We start from the raw sequence: 20,832 nt of genomic DNA, 5'->3' as shown, positions 1-20,832 counted from the left end.
ACAGTTTTGTCCCTGGAGTGTTCCAGGGCAGCCCAATGCAAGTTGGAGAAACAGGATCTCATTTCTTGATTAACATTTAGTCTAGAAGGCTGTAAAGTGCCTAAAGAACTACTCTAATCTAAATGTTAAAGAAATCAATTTCAGGCCATAAATTCTGTCCTCCATTTCCCACCCCCTCCAACTCTAACCCAGTGTGTCATTTTCATAGTTAAAAATCACACAACACCAGGTTATAATCCAACAGGTTTAATTGGAAGCACTAGCTTTCAGAGTGCTGCTCCTTCATCATTGTCACCTGATCAAGGAGCGTCGCTCCGAAAGCTAGTGCTTCCAATTAAACCTGTTGGACTATAACCTGGTGTTGTGTGATTTTTAACTTTGTACATCCCAGTCCCAACACCAGCATTGCCAAATCATGTCATTTTCATGCTTTTGCTTTTACCAGAGCTGATCTACATTCTGTTATTAATACTTCCTCTGGAGCCAGCTATTTGTATATAACCATTGCTACTCTCATGGCCTTTGTACTTTCCTCGACCCTTTGATATTGCCTCTGCTTCACTTGTTCCTGCCCATCCTTTTTTACACAATATAAAACCCATCAATTTCCACCTCTCTTTAGTTTGAAAGAAGAGGCATATTGTACTCAAAACCAGCTGTTTCCCTCTCTATTGATGCTGCCAGACCTGCTGAGGTTCTTCTGCAGGTTCTGTTTTTATTACAAGAGATAGTCTTCTGGGAGTCGAGGGTATGGTCAAGGTACAAAATCAGAAATAGGTATTTTGCATGTGTATTCACTATGAGAGTGTAAAGTGGACGAAATGAGAGAGAAAAAAAAAACACTTTTAAACCCCAGGCGTTATAAGGAGGCTGCATGTTTTGAAAGTAAGGAATTTGATCGTCAATGCTATTTGTGTAACTGTGGGTTTCACTAATGTGCAAACGGACTGGAGTCGAGGGTTTGTTTACAAGTTAACTAAATGGCGTGGAAATGTGATCAGTTCTTAATGAAAAATCTCCTCTGCCTACCAACAGAGCTAATACTCAGAGTGCCACTTTGATTCCTTATGAACCTGAACCTTTCTTTCCTCCAGAACACTTAGAAAATGTCTCTTTCCTTTCTTTTATCTCCAGTGGTTTTCTTGCCCACTCTTTGCTTTCCTAATTTTTTTCAAGTAACCCTTGCACCTTTTACACATCTTTAGGGCTTCAGGTGTTTTGAGTCTTCGACATTGACCATAAAATTCCAAGCTTTCCCTATCTATTTCTGCAATGGCGATATGGAGATGCTGCCATTGGACTGGGGTGGACAAAATCAGAAGTCACATGGCTCCAAGTTTTAGTCCAACAGGTTTATTTGAAATCACAAGCTTTTGAAGTGCTGCTATTAATGACTTAGATGACAAAATTGAATGTACTGTTGCCACGTTTGTGAATGACAAAAAAAAAGTAGGTGGGGAAGCAAGTTGTGAAGATGTCACAAGGAACCTACAGAGGAATACAGATATATTTAGCAAATGTGCAAAAACTTAGCAGATGGAATATATTGTGGGAAAATCGAAGATTTACACTTTGGAAAGAAGAATGAAAGAGCTGAATATTATTTTAAAAGAGAGATACTTTAGAAAGCTGCAGCTTGGATTTTTTTCCTGTATTTTTAAAGAAATGATGTAAGGAATAGTGAAATTTGCGAAAACTATCTAAAGGTACTAGTCAGACAATAGCTGGAAGACTGTGAATAATCTGGGACCTATTGTTTAAGGAAACATGTACTGGAAATGGGAGGCAGCCCAGAGAAGATTCACAAAGCTGAGCTGAAGTATGGAGGGGCTGCCTTATGAGGAGAGGTTTGACCTGTGCTCATTGGCATTTAAAAGAATGAGAGGTGGCCTTATTGAAACATGGTAAAGTGACGTGACAGGACAGATGTGGAAAGGCCCTTGTAGGAGTAAACTAAGAATATGAGGCCACCCTTTTAAGAAATCAATGAGGAGCAATTTCCTCTCTCAGAGTGTAGTCATTCTGTGGAATTCCTTACCACAGAGTATTGTAAAGTTTGGGTTATTAAGTGTATTCAAAGCTGTGATAGACAGATTTTTAAACAGTGAAGGAATCAAGGGTTGCAGGGCAAAGGCAGAAAAGGGCAGTTGAGGATTGGGTGATCAGTTATCATCTCATTGGTGAGGTAGACTCAATGGGGTGAAAATCAACGAGGTAAAAACAATAACTGCAGATGCTGAAAACCAAATACTGGATTAGTGGTGCTGGAAGAGCACAGCAGTTCAGGCAGCATCCAACGAGCAGCGAAATCGACGTTTCGGGTGATGAAGGGCTTTTGCCCGAAACGTCGATTTCGCTGCTCATTGGATGCTGCCCGAATTGCTGTGCTCTTCCAGCACCACTAATCCAGTCAATGGGGTGAATGGCCTACTTCTGCACCTATGATTTTGTAGTCTGACTGAATTTTTTCCTTCGGGCATGTATTTCTTCAACTTTAATTTTGTCTGTATGGCTTTGTTGTTAGGGGAGAGTTTATAAGGGGTGAGGTGGGGTCAGGCAAGAGTTTTAATTTGTAAAGTTTACTTAATTGCTTATCTGTAGCTGGAATCTAATTACCTGTGATAAACAGTCACTTACTAAAGTATAGAAACCTGGTCCACATATTCTACCAACCTTGGTCTGAAAATCCAGTAGTTTGGGCATTGTGCCTATTTCTTTGAGAAACTTTACATTTTGTGCTGGCTCCAGGAGTAGCAGGGCTTGCTTTTTCAGTCCACTATCCTAACAAAGTCATGACAAGAGAATGCTCCCAATGTAGCAGTAAAGAAACAACAGAAAAACACTATTGAACAAAACTTGACAAAGGGGTGATGCTAAAACGCTGATTTTACTCAAAGCAATTTTGAATAGGATATTCCTCTCTTTACTGAGAGATGGAAAAGTGGAAATTGCTATGGGATATGGGCATCACATCAGATGGTTGGGGCTTTGCAACTTGAACACTCCTGATTCAAAATGGGAGAATAAACACAAATACAGTCCGGCCAGCCAAGTGCAAGGTGATTGGCAAAAGAATCAAAGATACAAATGCATTTTTTTTTGAATGAACACAGAGCTCTTGAGATTGGAAAGCACCATCTGAACATAGTGTTGGAACATAGTTCAACAATGACATCCAAAAAACAATTGGATAAGCGCTTGAAGGAAAATAAACTCTTTACAGGGTTCTAAGGAAAAGGCAGAGGGACTGAGATTAACTGGACAGCCCTCTAACAAAGAAACAGCAGAGACACAATGGTCCAAATGATGTGCCTATATGCTATAACATGCTATGATTCTAAGAAGGGGTGTCATGACTTGTCAATTCACATTGGAGTTGTCAAATTGCTGGCTGAAAGGAAAAATCTAAGTGGATCATATTGAAAAATATCTGCACTGTGGAAATATTTAGCGAAGCATCCTCAACAATAAATGAAATCAGCCAATATAAATTGGAGAATGCAAGTTCTATGTTAGATTTCACTGGAATGATTTTATGGTGTGAACTATCAACACATAATTCAAAGGAATTAAAGCTATTTAAATGGTATAGGATCCATTACGTATTAAAGTTCATCTTAAAGCTCAATTAAAATTTGAGATGTTATTGAATCAACTTCATTAGAAGGCAGTGTTCGTCTTTTATATCCATAGTTTTACTAATGATTGGATTAGAGAAGAGAGTAAATTATAAAATATAAATGACACTCTAGATATGCCTTATTGATGTACACTAGCAGTAGCAGGATCCTTTTTTTATTGAATATTTTAATAGGATGGAGGTAACATAGATTTGAGTGGAACTTATTGCCAGTCCTTCACAATAAAGAATATTAATATCAATGACCTATGAGCGTTATTTATTGATGACTGAATATTATTTCAGTCACTATTGGGACAAGATGGTTGAAACACAACTTAATCTTTAAGATGTGGGGAGATCCTTTGATAATGATTAGATTACTTACAGTGTGGAAACAGGCCCTTCGGCCCAACAAGTTCACACCGACCCGCCGAAGCGCAACCCACCCATACCCCTACATTTACCCCTTACCTAACACTACGGGCAATTTAGCATGGCCAATTCACCTGACCTGCACATCTTTAGACTGTGGGAGGAAACCGGAGCACGCGGAGGAAACCCACGCAGACACGGGGAGAACGTGCAAACTCCACACAGTCAGTCACCTGAGGCGGGAATTGAACCCGGGTCTCTGGCGCTGAGGCAGCAGTGCTAACCACTGTGCCACCGTGCCGCCCACACTTAAAGTGGATAGATGTTTACAAGCAACTTTGGAATTAATCATTACAATGTGCCTGCCTTTAAGGCAGCAAGGCACTTTTCAGCAACCGCTTTGGGCTTTAGGATTTTCTCCCATGTCAAAATTTTTCATTAAGCAAAAACAAAGAACTGCGATGATGGAAAACTGAAACTGTTTTCTGTTTTTCTCCAGCTAAACAGAAATAGCTGGAGAAACTCAGCAGGTTTGACAGCACCTTCTGAGGTAAAGCAGAGTTAACATTTCAGATCCAATTACCCTTCTTCTAGTGACAGTCAGCCCTGAAGAAGGTTGGTACCTGTATATGTGCTGAAGACAAGGGAGAGAGGAACCCAGACCGAGAGAAAGAGAGAGAGGGAGAGAACAAACAACAGTTAGGCAAACAAAAGCATGGATAACGGTGAGCTGGAGAAAAAGAAAAGCTGCTAAGGGGAACCATTAGTGGCTAAAAATAGTTTGGTTGTGGTGAAAGCAGAACATGTGATGGCAAGGCTTGGTGTGTGGGGGTGGGGAAAGATGTGGGAGAAAGTGCTCAGGCACTAAAGTTACTGAACCCTGAAGGCTGCAGTATCCCCAGGTAGTCTGAGCATGTCACTTTCTGCAATCACGACTGAAGAAGGGTCAATGGACCCAAAACATTCGTTCTGCTCTCTCTACAGATGCTGCCAGATCTGCTGAGTTTCGCCAGCTATTTCTGTTTGTGCTTAACTTTCTTTTCATTACTGTCTGAGAATGTGACCGAGTTATGTTAAACTTTTAAAAGTGACAGTTCCTTTGCAAGGATGATAAACTAAAAACATATCAAGTTGCATTCTGTATGTATTTTCAAGGCAGATAATGTTGGCCTATTAAATTACTCTTTCAAATAAAGCTATATGTTGTATCACCAAATAAACCACTATCTGTTAATGGTTGTTGACACAGGCTGTCTGAACAAAAAAATGAACCACAATCTTATTACACACATAAATCTCAGTTTATCAGCAAACTCAATGGTGTTTATGCCACATACGTAAAGATAAATATTTTAACATTGCACAGTGACTGCACGGTACAACTAAATTGGTGGCTAGCTTTTACATTACTTAGTGTCACATCAGTTTAGTAATACTCTCTAACATATGCTGTGTAGGTTAAATCCCAAGAAAAAACCAATCAAAAGAGCTCATTAATACCTTTTGTGAACATCACCATACATCAAAGATATGGACACTGAAACATCCCCTGCTGACATTAAAGTGATTGAATGTGAGTAAAACATCACAAACTAAATAGTATTTATTATTTTTTTAAGACAAACCATTAGAAGGCTCGCTGAACACTTCAATCTAATCTCTGGATTTGCTGACGGTTAAGAACAAGTTTTGACATTATCTGCACCTCCTGATTAGATCCACCTTTGATCCAACTTCTAGCCATGGATTTCACACTGTAAAGTAAAATGCCTTGTGACAAAGGTTTTTGAATCAGAAACTATGTTACCCAGCTTAAGAGGACTCTATAGGAGCATTAAAATCATGCTCATTAACTGGTTTGGTAACATAGTCACACTCCATTATTCAGATGGAGACATTTGTCGAAGAGAAGAGGAGAGGTCCAGTTTATACCATGTTGTTAGTTATTGAATAGCCATAGTAACAATAACAACAATTCCCACAGCACAGAATTAATTAATAGACTCTAGCAGGACACAGTAATGGCATCAGCTACAAATGTAACTAAAAGTACTTCATTTCTGATGGTCCTCTATAGATTGAGAAACTCTGCAGCTTCAGACAGTACATAATTAAGCACACCGCTGCAATTTAGCAATTCAAACAACGATGCAAAATACAGAAAAAGCATGCAGTTAGTTCAGTTCAGGGAATGTAAATGCAGTGGGTTCAGTCCACTCTCTTGAATTCATTGTATTCTAACTTCTGGCACTTGTGACACCTCCAACTCACCCTGCTTTAATGTGAATGAGGAGACCATGTGAATGAGGGGGCGGCACGGTGGCACAGTGGTTAGCACTGCTGCCTCACAGCACCAGAGATCCGGGTTCAATTCCCGCCTCAGGCGACTGACTGTGTGGAGTTTGCACGTTCTCCCCGTGTCTGCGTGGGTTTCCTCCGGGTGCTCCGGTTTCCTCCCACAGTCCAAAGATGTGCAGGTCAGGTGAATTGGCCATGCTAAATTGCCCGTAGTGTTAGGTAAGGGGTAGATGTAGGGGTATGGGTGGGTTGCGCTTCGGCGGGGTGGTGTGGACTTGTTGGGCCGAAGGGCCTGTTTCCACACTGTAAGTAATCTAATCTAATCTAATCTAAACCATCTCTTCATTTCCCTATCTCATTCCAAAAATGCCTAAGCCTCTTCTTTTTGCACAACTGAAGCAGATACTTGCTGTTAGGTTGCTTGATTTAAATCAGAAATGATTACAGGTTAGACTCAAAACAGTGGATCATCATTCAATGTATTGCTTGTTGCTATCCATGGAGTGAGTGGACTAATATAATATTAATCAGTTCACAACTGCAGTGCAACAGTAAATATGGCAACACAGGATTTATATTCACATAACAATTAGTTCCTAGCTCTTTACCAATAGCTCTTTATCAATACCAATAGTGGGCGGCACAGTGGTTAGCACTGCTGCCTCACAGCGCCAGAGACCCGGGTTCAATTCCCGCCTCAGGCGACTGACTGTGTGGAGTTTGCACATTCTCCCCGTGTCTGCGTGGGTTTGCTCCGGTTTCCTCCCACAGTCCAAAAATGTACAGGTTAGGTGAATTGGCCACGCTAAATTGTCCGTAGTGTTAGATGTAGGGGAATGGGTATGGGTGGGTGCGCTTCGGCAGGTTGGTGTGGACTTGTTGGGCCGAAGGGCCAGTTTCCACACTGTAAGTAATCTAATCTAAAAAAAAGTAATCTAATCTAAAAAATAACGGTTATACAGCTTGAACAAAGTTGCCACTCCATTTTAATAATAATGATTGTTTATTCTATAGTATTATAGTGCATTGCAACACGATAATGAGCATGGTAACAGAATAGCATTGATCACGAGAATTTTTCATTACGGCTTGTGCAGTGGGAATTAGTGGAATAGTAGAGAAAGAATATCAAGGCAGAGACCAGAAGGTTTAAGGTAAGTTCAGAAAGTGCCACTGGGAAAGGTCAGAAGAGCCAAGAGAAGATTAGAAGGGCTTAGGGGAGGCATTTAGAAAATTATAGGAAGAGGTCAGGAGAGTCAGGTGAGGAGATAGAGCAAATTGGAGGCATCTGAGGCGGATCAGAGACAGTTGCTAGGGTGTGAAGATGAGACAGTGATCAGAGAGAATGGAAAGGGTGGATTAGAGATGAGGAAGGCTGGGTCAGTGTGGTTGCAGTAGATTGGATTGACAATGGGCAAAAGGAGAGACTGATTACAGGAAGAAGCTGATCTTGGGACAAGGGGTTGGTGTAACTAAATTAGCCTGGCGAGATGCTCCTGCTCCTCCAGAAACCACAGATGGTGTTGAGAAAGCACTTTGTGACTTCAGCAGCTGGCTTCCCACCATGTGCCCAACTGCTCCCCAACCCCTGCCAAACATTCCCACTTTCTTTACACCAGAAAGCAGGCAGGTTTGAGAGATTTGCGTTTCCCATGTGATACAAGGATTTGGGGTTTAAGATTCAGCATCACTAATTTTTGGCAAATCATTTAATAAGTGAACACTTCAATTTTGCAGTTACAATTTGGAAATTCCTGCTTTGTAGGCACAGTATAAACAAAATATGCCACAGGCATTCTGCACTATTTGGCCAAATTAGCTGCTTAGATTATATCCTTTTGGCCTGCATCTCCCAGGTAAGACAATTTTTAAGTTTCATAAGCTTACATTTTGTTCGGAAGGAAAACCACTAATTTCCTATCTTCAAAGGAGAATAAATAGATGAAAAGGTGGACTTGCAATTGGAAAGTGCTTTCACCATCACTGGACATTTCAACGCAAGTTACAGCTCAAGTTCTTTCTGAAGTTGAGTAGTTCTTCGAAAAGCAGAAAAGCAAGTACCAATTTGGGTACAGGAAGCTCCCGCAACCATCAATGTGCTCAAGTCTGCTTTCTGTCAAGTTGAGTTAAAGGATAACTCTCTGTTCAGCTGCAAAGTATTGAGACTTTAGGGGCAAACCAGTGTTGCTAGTGGGTAAGTGGGTATAAGACTGTCTTCAGGACATTTCAGGAATCATTGAGTGGGAAGTGTAGACTCGAGGTGAAGACTGTTTTTCGTATGTCATCATATACACAAATTCCAACCGTGTGTACACAGAGACAGCTTCAAATGAGTGAAATCAAATACAAATATCAGGAAGTCCTACTGCCAAGAGTAAACAGCACTTTGAGATAGTGACCTTTGAGATAAACTGCTGGAAGCGAAAATGCTGGAATCATTCAAGAAACAATTGAATACTGCATTGCTTCCTAAAAATCAGCTTCTGAATCTACATCATCATGTTTTATTGAAAAGAAAATTCCACCCAAAAGGTTTGGTGCACTCAACTCAGCCCACTCCATCAGAAGACAAAAATACAAAGAAATCATTGCAATTAAGCAGAAGAACCAGGTGTCACTGGACTCAATACTGGGATTCTGATCTGATTATGAATGATAAAATAAGACCAGGATTGAAGTTCACAATAATCTCAGCAAATGCACAAGCCTTTCCACTGCAACACCACACAAAAGTTGGTTATGATATCACTTTATTATCCATTAGATCAAATGGTTTTGTTTTTCTGCTGATATAACTGTTTTGCTGAAATGACTAATAAAACTCAAACACCCTTTTACGGTAGAAGCACTGGAACAAAAGAAAATTAATAAAGGTAAAGCATTTCAGGAGAAACAAATAGATGACAGTTCCTAAGCTGAATTAATGAAAGTTTTCAATTATTAAAAAGGCAGCACACAGTTTATGAAACACTTCTATCTTCGTTTCCATTTAGCTGAATGATACGCTCTGGTAAAAGATTTATAAGATGGGAATTTCAGACATTCTTTGAATAGTAAGTTGCTTTATCTCACAAATCAGGCGCTTAATCACAATTACCAGGAATCGTTGTTACAATTGAACGTGACTGGATATATAAATCTATGGATAGTGCGTTGATACCAATTCTACATGATGCTAATAATGCACCCTGTCAACTGCCCACTTTATGACAAAAATATGTGGGAAAAAAAATTAAACACGCTACTTTAAATTCTGCAGTCTGAGAACTAAATTTGAATGCAATTCAACCTGACTGTGTGAAAGCTTACAAACTCTGCTGACTGCAAGCATTACGCATGTGTAAATGGCTCACCCTAGTTTCAAATATGCAGCATTTGACCCAATAAACATGCTCAAAATTCCACAGAATTCACAAGTGCAGAGAGGCAATCAGGAGGTGGCGATAAATACTCAACTAGCAAAACGCTGGACTATGCTACCTTTGGCCTGAAGGAAAGCCTATGTGAGCATTACTCCTCGGGGTATAGAAATGGACTGATGCTATCACATCTTAGATCAGTGACAAAGGACATCAACCAAAGCATAGCCTAGAGAGAATTTTTTTTTTGGTTATTCAGGTCACATTGTCTGCATCATATTCACATGCCTAAATTCCTCAAAATGGCACTTTTCCCTATTAATATAGACATAGATGTAGTTTTTGCAAATCCCCGACTTCATCAACATCCTTACACTAAAGTTACTTTTTTTCACAGTCTGATCTAAGCAAACATCAAAGGAAAAGACATATAGGAATAATGAATAACTCACTGGGAACAGTAATGCAACATACATTTGTAGTTGTTTTTACATTGACTGTTTCAATTTGAATTCCAGGAGATGGGTTCCATGTGCCAACATTCAGAGTTTAATCCAGATTTTTACGAGTCTATGACTCTACCATAAGCTCAAAAGAATGATAAATTTTGTCAACAATGGAGACAAGTTCTCAGACAAAAGTCTCCCAGAATATCAACTAAACAAATTAGCAGCTTCCTTATTAAACATCAAAAGGAGAAGTAAAGTTTTCTTTGGCAAAATTCAACATTTCATTACAAAGCAACAGTCACACAATGGACAACACTGTTAAAACAGTGGGTCAGCTTTATGATTGAAACCCAACAGCAAGTCAGGAATGAACAAGGCAATGAGACAAAATATCTTGGAAGAATACCTACATATCAATGAAACTGCAATAAGTTATGCCTTGAGTTTTCTATCTGTATTCTACCGAGAGAAGGTCAGAAGTCACATGACACCAGGTTATAGTCTAACAGGTTTATTTGAAATCACAAGCTTTTGGAGCACTGCTCCTTCGTTAGGTGGAGTGAGGGAAAGAACACAGGCACAGAATATATAGGCCTAGAGATCAATTGCCAGAGAGATCTAAAGATCATACAAATGGTGTGACGGGAGTATCGACAGGCTGAATATTCACCTTATTCTGCAGGTGACCACCCCAGTCCAATGTCGGCACTTCCACATCATGAGTACTAAGATATACCTGGACAGTTGTGTGTGATACTAAATATCCTAAATGTTTTCCCAAAAATCACTTCCATGTTATCAACTGTTAAATAATTAGTATTTCTAAAAATAATGATTAAAATAAAACTCCGCTAATAATAAAAAAAAGATGACAATGAAACTATGGCATTTGTTTCTCAAATATATGAATAACATAAAATATTGTCTGTGGGGAAAAGTTTATTAGGTTACCAAATCAGTCAATGTGTTAGAAAATACAATTGCGAAAACTCCTGATGATGCACTCCTTACTTTGAGTTCTCCAAGATAAGGCTTCCACATCCCATCCATTAGCTCCTGCCTGTACCTCTTTGTGAAATAGCCCAGATATGAAACAAAGGCAGTGATGAGGAGCACATCTCCACACAGCATGCTCTCCTGTTTTTTGAAGTTACGCACAGCTTCAGCCCAACGTACATTTTCTGAGGCCAGGCCACCAACCTAGGAAGAATATTTTAGTTTTAAAGTAATTCACAGTGAACGAGTAATGAATATCTAAAGTTGTACAGCACAGAAACAGACCCTTCAGTCCACCTCATCCACGCCAACCAGATATCCCAAGTTATTTTAGTCCCATCTGCCTGTATTTGGCCCACATCCCTTGAAACACCCCCTATTGCAATAGAGAAGGCTGAGGGGAAGGCTAATTGAAATGTACAAAATCATGAGAGGTCTTGGGGTGATTGGGAAGGTTTTATTCCCTATTGTTGAAGGGCTATAATCTGGAGGCATAGATCTTATTGAGAGGCAAGAGGCCTCCAGAGGATTTTGGGGGGATTTGTTTTGGTTGGTCGGCATCTGAAACTCTTTGCCTGGAAGGGTAGTAGAGGCAGATGCCCTTTACTTTGACTTGCACTTGAAGCACTATAAGCTTCAAGGCTGTCAACCTACAATTGAAAAATAGGATTAGGCTGGGTGGCAATATGTCGTCTGGCACAAACACAATGAACTGAATAGTCTCTTCCTGTGATGTAATCATCTATGATACCATGTTAATCCATGAAAACTCACCCAGCACACCAAATTAACTCTGATTTATTTTACAGAGTCAAGGAAGAATGAGACTTAAATGTTATGTAACTTCTGTTAAAAATGTTAGATAATATGGTTAATTTGATATGCTTGTCATAGTTATAGTCATCTATAATATATCAACAAATTGATGACTTTACTGACAATATAAACTGAACTTAACCTAAGATGCTTGGTGAGCCTTTTTCCTCATGTTCCAATTATTCAGTGTGGTAGCTTTCATGGTTAAACATTATGTTTGTCTTTCAGACTTGTTGCCCAAAATTGCATGTGTGTTGAACTTTAGAGAAATCGCCCAAGCAATTTTCCATTGGTTCCAAAAGGATAATAATATTCATTGCCTATTAAGTTAACTGTTTATCAATATGAATTTTGCCATTATCAAAAGAGCCCTCGAGAATTCCAGTCAGGCCTTGATTAGGTCAATGTAATTCAAAAGCTTATGCTTGGCATCTCTTGTTCAACAGCAATCTCATCAAAGTATCTGCAGCTGCTCTGAGGAAGGGTTTCAATCAGAAAAGTCTTTAATTTCCACCTTCTAGAAATGAGAAGCAATAGCGTTTTGCTGCAGATTCATAATTGACAGCAAAAATATTTGTGATCTCCATTATTCATTTGGGACAAATACTCCAACTAGAAGAAGATGTGCATTCAGAAGGCCTTAAAGTTTGTCAATTTGTAAATGTGCCATCCAAGCCCATTGCAATTTGAACTAAAAGAGCTGACAGAACAGATAGGCTGCCTCCCCCTTCTTTCTAATCGTGTGTACTTGTAACTCTCTCAGCATATTTTAACCCAATTAGAAATTATCAAGCAACAGAACATGCTGCTCTGTCTGACTCAGTGCAGATTGCATGAATTCACCTCATTCTGTCAGTGACTAAACAATCTCTTGCAATCTCGTACAACGCACAATGCAACTTCCTTCACTGAATTTCCCTTCCAAGTTTCTATGATATACCATTGTATCAGTCTTTTGACATATCTCATTGAATTAAGTCACTTAATTTGTGGCCAATGACATATTACTGTTAATGTATTGCAAGAATCTTCACCTTTAGGAGTTAGACCTGATCAGGAGCGGGATGGTCTTTAAGGATGGGACCAAGTTGCTGCTCAGAGGTAGGTTTTAATGAGGACTTTGAGGATGGGAAGAGATTTGTCACCATTAAGGCATTACAGACAGTATAGCAGAGGTAGAGTATCGCACACAATAGACCAAAGTGACCATTTAATGCAAGCAAGATATGGAGTTGGAAGAGATTAAATAGAGGAATATGACCGTGAAGAAAACTAACCAGGAATATTTGGACTTTTCAAGAAAAGTGATGGGGATTGGTGAACAAAGAAAATTACACAATTATGGCTAGATTTTCCACTGAATAATTGCAGAAACTTCTCAAATCCATGTGTGTACAGCTAATATATGAATCCAGAAGCTACAATTAGTGACTCCCTCAACCTGGACAGGATTCATTGTTAATTGCAGAGAAAAATCAATTAGACATCACTGAGTAACGCAAACTTGTCATTTTTATGCTGCTCATCTGCTACAAATATACTTGAAACTAGTGAAGCCTGTAGAAGGACATGTAGCTGAATATTTTCAAGGCATACCAACTCAAAGTAATCACTGAACAACCTTTCTTGCCCTGAAAAAATGTTGCATGTGTGTGTGGAATGTCCAATTCGATACCTCAAAACAAAAAGAATACATACTTTCATCCTATGATACTTCAGCTTCCACCTGAATCTCAAGTTTCTTAGTTTTGCTTTCAGCAATATTATAAAAAAAGTTTCAAATCTTCTTGCTACTTCAGTTGCCTGTGTGAGCATCCTACAGTGTGACCAGCTGTATAGCCTGCTATGTGCCATCAGTGTTGTTGGACATTAGATTTCATTGATAAATGGCATCAGAATGGCATTACTGTGGGCACATTTGCAATCGATAACGCAGAGATTCCTAGATCTTTGCGTGCAGCGTTCTTGGAGATCAGTGCTGTGTATCATCACCTCCTGCTGGCTACAAAGCCAGGCTAATGCACTACCAAAATACCAGGATGAATTTTCATCTCATTACCACTGCTTAGATTTAAGAAATGAGTGCCTCTGTTGAAAGCAGGTAGAGAATCTCATATTTTCACTTCAACAGGGATTCTCCAATTGCTATCATTTTGGTTTTCGAATCAACAGAGTTGGGCAGAAATGTGACATACAACAGAAGCAATGAAATCCATTTTTAGGAACAACTGTGCTGCACCACAAGGGTGCCTGGAAAAAAATTCTGCCAAAAAGTATTTTCCAGGAGTCTGGAATAAATGCCTAACACTGGTGTTAATGACTTTGAAGATACTAATGAGAAACATGGGGCTTCCTTCACAATCCCTCAGGGAACCTGAGATGCTCCAAGTCCAGCAGGCTCCAAGCCTGGTCCACTCTCCAGGCTTGAATAATGCTTTCCTCATGAAAAAGGTAAGACTAATGATTTTCTTTTAAAATTTCGAGCTACAGAATGGAGCCATGGATCCATTTCCAGCCCTCCTGATGTATGCTGCCGCTGAAATTCACCATGGCCTTGTTGCCTTTATTCCTCCCACTCTCTGCACCGGTCACATCAGAACCTCTTGTTATTGTCCGTGAGGTGAGTCACGGGCTGCCCGTGGAAGAACAACAGTTTCTGGCCTGAGAAGAGACTCCTGAAATCTCCTGAACTACAACTTCCAAGGAAGGGTCAAGTTCCATCCTCAAACTATCTCTGATCACCTGTGATGTGAGATGTGTGATTTATATATATTTTAGTATAATTTATTTGAGAGTTTGGTTTGGAGCTAGTGGCACATGGGCTCTGGTTTGTATGTCTGAAGAGTTTAATGATTAATCTTATTAGTGATTCTGGAGATATCACAATTTCTTTTGCCAACAGTATTTGACAGAGTTGCTGGTATCTAATGTGCTTGTGCACTGTGCTTTCTGTTTAGAAAGTCGAACACTGATTTTCTTTTTCTTTTGATTAGGGAGAACACTCACAATTTGGAATAAAGCTTTTTGGTTTCAGTTTGGCAAAGGTCTTGGCTGAAGCTGGACGTACCACACAGTTCCTGATGGAAGGAGATGAGTTAGACTAGTTTAAAAATATGTCACCTCAGTGTAAGTAGTTTAGTTTGAAAATTCCAGACCAGAAGTGTTTGACGACAACCCTGAAGCAATCACCTGAAGCTGAGAAAATCTACGCTCAGTTTTATGAGGAATCCAGAAAATTGTTATCACATTGTCAAGACATAAAAGCAAAAGGAATTTTCTCTTGTGCAAGTACTGCAAAAGAGTGCTGTTGGAATTAATGGGATTGTATTTTACCAGACAGTTCTAAATCTGAAAAATTGTATTGTAAGTAAATATTTTGGTTTATTATATTTTGTCGTAATTTATTTTATTTGATAAACTATTAAATGTTACAGCATTGCATTGCTTGTTTGTGTTTCACTGAAAGGCCATTTCATTAAAATATAAAAACAAACCTCATCTATCAAGCAAGATTGCAGGCTGGGATCTGACATGTCCAGTAAAACATCAGCCTGGATCTTAACACACCATTTAAGACCTCACTCTTGGCTTAGGCTTGGACATGCAATGGATCACTGGAATGCCAGAAGTAAAAAAAAACAGAAATACTCAGAAAGTCAGGCAGGATGTTTGTAATGAAATGTTTGGAATGAATTAAATGGGATCTAATTTTCACTCAACCAAGCATGGCAGCTGACATCTACCTGCTATGTTGACTAACTTTCCGCTTCCATGACTGAGAAAACCCACCATACCAAGCACCAATCAGGCGTGTAAGTGTTGTGTGGCAGGCTCCTCAGCCTATAATGATGCTCATCACTGAAATCCCACCTCTCCCTGAAGCTGTTGACCAATCAGAGACTGGCAATCACAGGGAACTGGAAACGGTCATAGGAGGCCCAGGCTGCACAGCCAAATAGCGCTGCATTAGCACGAAGGTATGTCTTTTTTTGTAAGAGATCATGGAGTAGAGTTCCCAGGGAGGGTAGAGGCCTGGCTTTCAGTGGCCAAGTCTCTGCACACCTCACTCATCCAAGCAATGAGCTGGTTGTTGGTGCTTTTAAAAAAAAAGAATCATAAGCATTATTTGCACAGGCAGGACTACACAGCTGTGGGTCCAGAATGTATTATTCTTAATGCCCAATTCTCAGTATCTTGCTGCAGCTTTACAGTGTATAATTTTGAGTAGTGGTCAAGAAAGCAAGACCTATTGAACATATCTTGATAAAATGCAAGGTAAATTATTGAGAATGGCAAGGGATGATAAAGACATGCTCTCTATGAAAGTCAGTCCACAAGGTGACAAGTGCAGAAGGCATTAAAAGCAACCCATGTGGAACAGGGCCCAATTTGAACAGAACTAGCAAGTGTTCAAGCTCACTGTCAATTATCTGACTCTGTTACTTCTAGTTTTGACTGTCAATTATTTTAAGTTGCTATACGTTGTAGAAGAGTGCCAGATATCATCGAAAAAAAAAACTACTGAACAAGGTCACCTTTCAACAATCACTGGAGATAACAACTGGGAGGCTAGAAGTTAAAAAGAGAAATATTTCTGGCAGGAAGTTTGTGCCAGAAGTGGAGAAAAAGACAGTTTCTGGGAATGTGGTCTGCTTGGCAGGGAGACTATGAGGTCACAGATGTCAAAGCACAACCATGGATGGTCAGAGTAAAATTATTCCACTGAGTCTGAAAACACTATGGTGGCAGCAAATTCCCTAGGTAGTTTTCACTGAGATATAAAAAGGGCTATGCATGAGACAGAAGTTACAAAGGACATGAATGTAAAGGAAGACCAGGCTGCAATCATTAGAAGATGCTATGCAGTGCATGTTCAGAAAGCATTTTGAGGCTGAAGTTCTTTGTCGATGGTGACACAGCAGAGTGTAGGTGTGAGAAGCCTAATTAAAAATGGGAAAACACACTGCTGCTTAAAGCCTGCATGAAGTTGGGAACAATCACAAAGCAATGTATGTAAGGGACGAGGGTCTGTCGCAAATCCATCTCTCCGAAATTCTCACTGCGGAGAAATCAAAGCCTCCGTGACAAGCGAAACACAGATGATTACTTGGAGATTTTGATGTTTGGAAAAATGCACTTGCACATTGTGATGTATGGGCTTGCGATAGTCAAGGTTTCTACAATCAGTTGCTTTCCCTTTGGAATGGGCAACCATTAAAACACATTGAATGAAGTGTAGGCTTGGAAGTGCAAAACTGAGAATTGGGCAGATTTTCAATGTTTAAGAGAGAGAGTTATTGTGAAAAAAGGCAAGGAAGAAGGAAAACAACAGTTTGCAACTTTCAATGGTGGGTGAGTCAGAACGGTTGTGAATTTTCTGTTTCCTGCTGCTGTAAAAATGAAAGGAGATATGAGACTGAATTTTATTTTCTTTTTTCACATTCATTGGTAAAACTATGAGACAGCTACAGAATTGAACAAAACTAAAGATTGAGTAAATAAGAGTAGAAACTCTGCTGGTGAAAGACTGCCACTAGGGGTGTTATATGCTAATCTATAACAAAGAGCAGGAAACCCAGACAAGACAGTGTTTGAAACTTTTGATGACATACTTGGAAGCCTCTATTAATATTAATTTTTAATGGTACATGTCAAAAATCAGAGCTTAAAGACAGAGGGAGATTTGTTTTGATCAGTTTGAGCCAAAGGGCCTGTCTATATGCTGTAGGACTCTATGATTCTATTGATTAGTCTGAGATATCACTGACACATGTAGCTGAATCCTATGAATTTGGCTAACTAAAACATGATCTCAGTCGAGGCTGATCTGCCTTGGGCATAAATGATTTTACCAAAATAGAAGCAGCTTACTCAGATGGAAGTTATCAGCATAGGGAGAAGTTTCTTTCTTATAGAGTCATACAATTTGGAGACAGACCTTTCAGTCCAACCCATCCACGTGGACCATGTTTCCCAACTCCCCAAGGTCTTCATAATTATGTCTAACCAAGAGTATTTCTACTTATTTGTATCATGCAAGAAACCTTCTTGCTAACTGAAAGAACTCCATTGAAGCTGGTCTCCTGTCACCAAGTTACCTTTGTTTATAAGTTAGTAGCACTTGAGACTGATCTGGCTCTCTCAGAGCCAGCTCTCAGACTAAGCAGAACCTCTGACACTCCTGATTTGTATCTGTCAGCCAGGACTCCCTAACTGGACCAGATTAACAGCCCCAATCAGGGAACTCATATTCTATGAGGTCCAACTGGCTGCCTTCATTACATCACGACATTAACCTTTACCACTAATCATAGACAGACCCATGTCAAAGCAAATATAAAAGAGAATTAGTGTCAAAGTACTACCTTAATCAGCTCATACCCAGTGTCACACAATGAAAGAGATGGCAAGGTACCATGAATAGCCATTTGGAAAAAAATCCAGAGTCCTCAGACTGGTAAATGCAGAGTCAACTTGCAAGTGTTTAGGTGGAAAGAAACAAAGCAAGCCCACAAAGATATCAGTGAGATGTCAGCCAGTGATTCTGGCTTTACAGCGTACAATATTGGTGTGTCAATGATAATAAATGGTTTATGACTTTTAGAATTGATGACTGCAGAAGGAGTCATCAAGTCAATGACAGGTGACAAGTATGTGAAATCCCAAATAGACATTGATGCTTCGTGCAGCATCATGAGTTTTTAGATCTATGTGAAATAGCTCAAGATAGTGAATTAAAAATGAAGTCCTTGAAGTTAAGGCAATGGGAAGGAACAACATTCATCTCAAGAGGACAAACTAAACCAAGAACCCAATGCAATGGGAAGAATATAAACCAGCAGTTCCAGATAATAGATATCAAGCAAAGTCCACTTATATTATCAGAAGCAAGTCTAAAGCATAGAGTGAACTCTACACATGCAGAACAGATTTGCAGCATTTCTCATTCTGTTAAGCCATTGACTGTTGAACAGACCCCTGAAGATTACAAGGACGTTTTTACAGGTCCCTATAAAGTCGTTAGCTTAATGCCTGTTATTGGGAAAAATATTCTGTTATAAAGGATGGAATAAACAGCACTTAAAAACATAATATAATCAAGCTGTCAGCATGGTTTCATACAGTGCTGAGGCTACAATTAGGTTAAACTTGATCAGGTTATTATGGGCAAGTTTACAGATGATACAAAAATAAGTGGGAAAATAAGTGGTGAGGATGACACAGAGTTTGCAGAGGGACATAGACAGGTTAAGTGAGGAGAGTAAAAACTTGGCAGATGGAACATAATGTTAGAAAATAGGAGGTTGTGCACTTCAGAAATGTTTTGAGGGCGTTGTCTCACATCACTTGATCTTCAGGTCATTTATTGTGCCTTTTTATAGCTTTCCACGGGTGACACTGGTTAAAAGGCAATTAGGTTTTTACTAAGAATAAAGACTTCACCATCCCATGGCAGAATAAAAGAACTGTCAAGTATTGACGTATGCCGAGGGTGAGGTAAACCCCGCCTGACCCCTATGGAGGAGAAGCTCCAAAGCCATTTCAAGTCTGCTCCTCTCACATGTAATATTTCCAATTAAAGGTAAAACGTAAAGTCACCATAGTAAAAAAAAAGACTTCACCAACTTTAAGACTGATGAGACATTCACAGAGTTCTGCTCAATGAGTATCTTGTGTTTTGAGTAGGACAGTCTAACTTGATGCTGCATTTCAAAGCAGGTACCTCAGAGCGAAATGGATACATAACAGCAATATTAATGCTGCAACATGAATATATTCTGGCAAAGTAGGCCAGCTCCAATTACAGCTAATGTTCAGCCAACTACATCCAGCATTTATGGACGTGTTTTCAGGATAAAGAAACTCACCAGTCGATTGGCAAGGGCAATGGTACGTTCAGTCGATTCAGCTTCTTGCTGGCATTTCAGTTTATCTGCAGTCGCCTGTTCAAATTTCGCTGTTAGTTTAGCTAGGTTTGCATTCAATTGCTGTTCAAGAACAAGAAAACACATGTTGATCAATATTAGATCAATACATGACACCAATCCACTACTGAATAAACATATTTCTTTTTGTCATGCCTTAAATCTTCCCTTACATTTTGGGGAAATTAAGTCATAGCCTGCGAAACACTTAAAAGATATAACATTTGATATTGTTCAGTCCAATTGCATTTTAAGCTGAGTAACTGAATTAATCTAAATATTTTTTTCAGCCCTTTGGTATGGTCTGTGTCGAAGTCATAGTTGATTCCTTTCCAATTTTCTTCACAAAGCACCAGAGAAATTATTAATAAAACCAGCAAGACGCAATGGAATGAACAGTAAGCTTTTCTGTTGTATGATGGCACTGGGGCTAGACCAAAAAATGCTGAACTGTTTAATATATTTCAAAGCCGAGGACTTTACAGATCATCACAATTTAAAACACTTTTGATACAATCACGAGAAGAGCAATTGCTCATTTTGTAAGCTACTTGGTGCAACCTTGATGTGGTACAGAGATCTTCAATGAGCCTTTATTAATGGCAAGAATACTACGATCAAGAGTTTTAATATCAACATGAATTGTCCGCCTTAATTAAAAACCCAGCTGTACAGGATATTGGTTAGGCCACTGTTGGAATATTGCATGCAATTCTGGTCTCCTTCCTATTGGAAAGATGTTGTGAAACTTGAAATGGTTCAGAAAAGATTTACAAGAATATTGCCAGGGTTGGAGAATTTGAGCTACAGGGAAAGGCTGAACAGACTGGGGCTGTTTTCCCTGGAGCGTTGGAGGCTGAGGAGTGACCTTATAGAGGTTTACAAAATTATGAGGGGCATGGATAGGGTAAATAGGCAAAGTTTTTTCACTAGGGTTGGGGAGTCCAGAACTGGAGGGCATAGGTTTCAGGTGCAAGGGGAAAGATATAAAAGAG

General features: G+C 39.5%; 1 protein-coding gene across 2 annotated transcripts in view; it reads right to left on the bottom strand.

Annotated features, from left to right (window-relative positions):
* The window catches only part of dnah9 (dynein, axonemal, heavy chain 9), a 507,475-nt gene that overhangs the window by 183,861 nt on the left and 302,782 nt on the right, over positions 1-20,832 (bottom strand). For both annotated transcript variants that reach the window (XM_072558306.1, XM_072558307.1), the window contains exons 51-52: positions 19,781-19,900; positions 11,112-11,300 (exon numbers count right to left, since the gene is read on the bottom strand). In XM_072558306.1, coding sequence (XP_072414407.1) covers positions 11,112-11,300; positions 19,781-19,900 — 309 coding nt within the window. The remainder of the gene's footprint in view (positions 1-11,111; positions 11,301-19,780; positions 19,901-20,832) is intronic.

The sequence above is a fragment of the Chiloscyllium punctatum genome, chromosome 39 (assembly GCF_047496795.1).
Source record: "Chiloscyllium punctatum isolate Juve2018m chromosome 39, sChiPun1.3, whole genome shotgun sequence".
Taxonomy (NCBI): domain Eukaryota; kingdom Metazoa; phylum Chordata; class Chondrichthyes; order Orectolobiformes; family Hemiscylliidae; genus Chiloscyllium; species Chiloscyllium punctatum.
The sequence above is the reverse complement of the archived record's forward strand: the minus strand, read 5'-3'. Positions and strand labels throughout refer to the sequence as shown.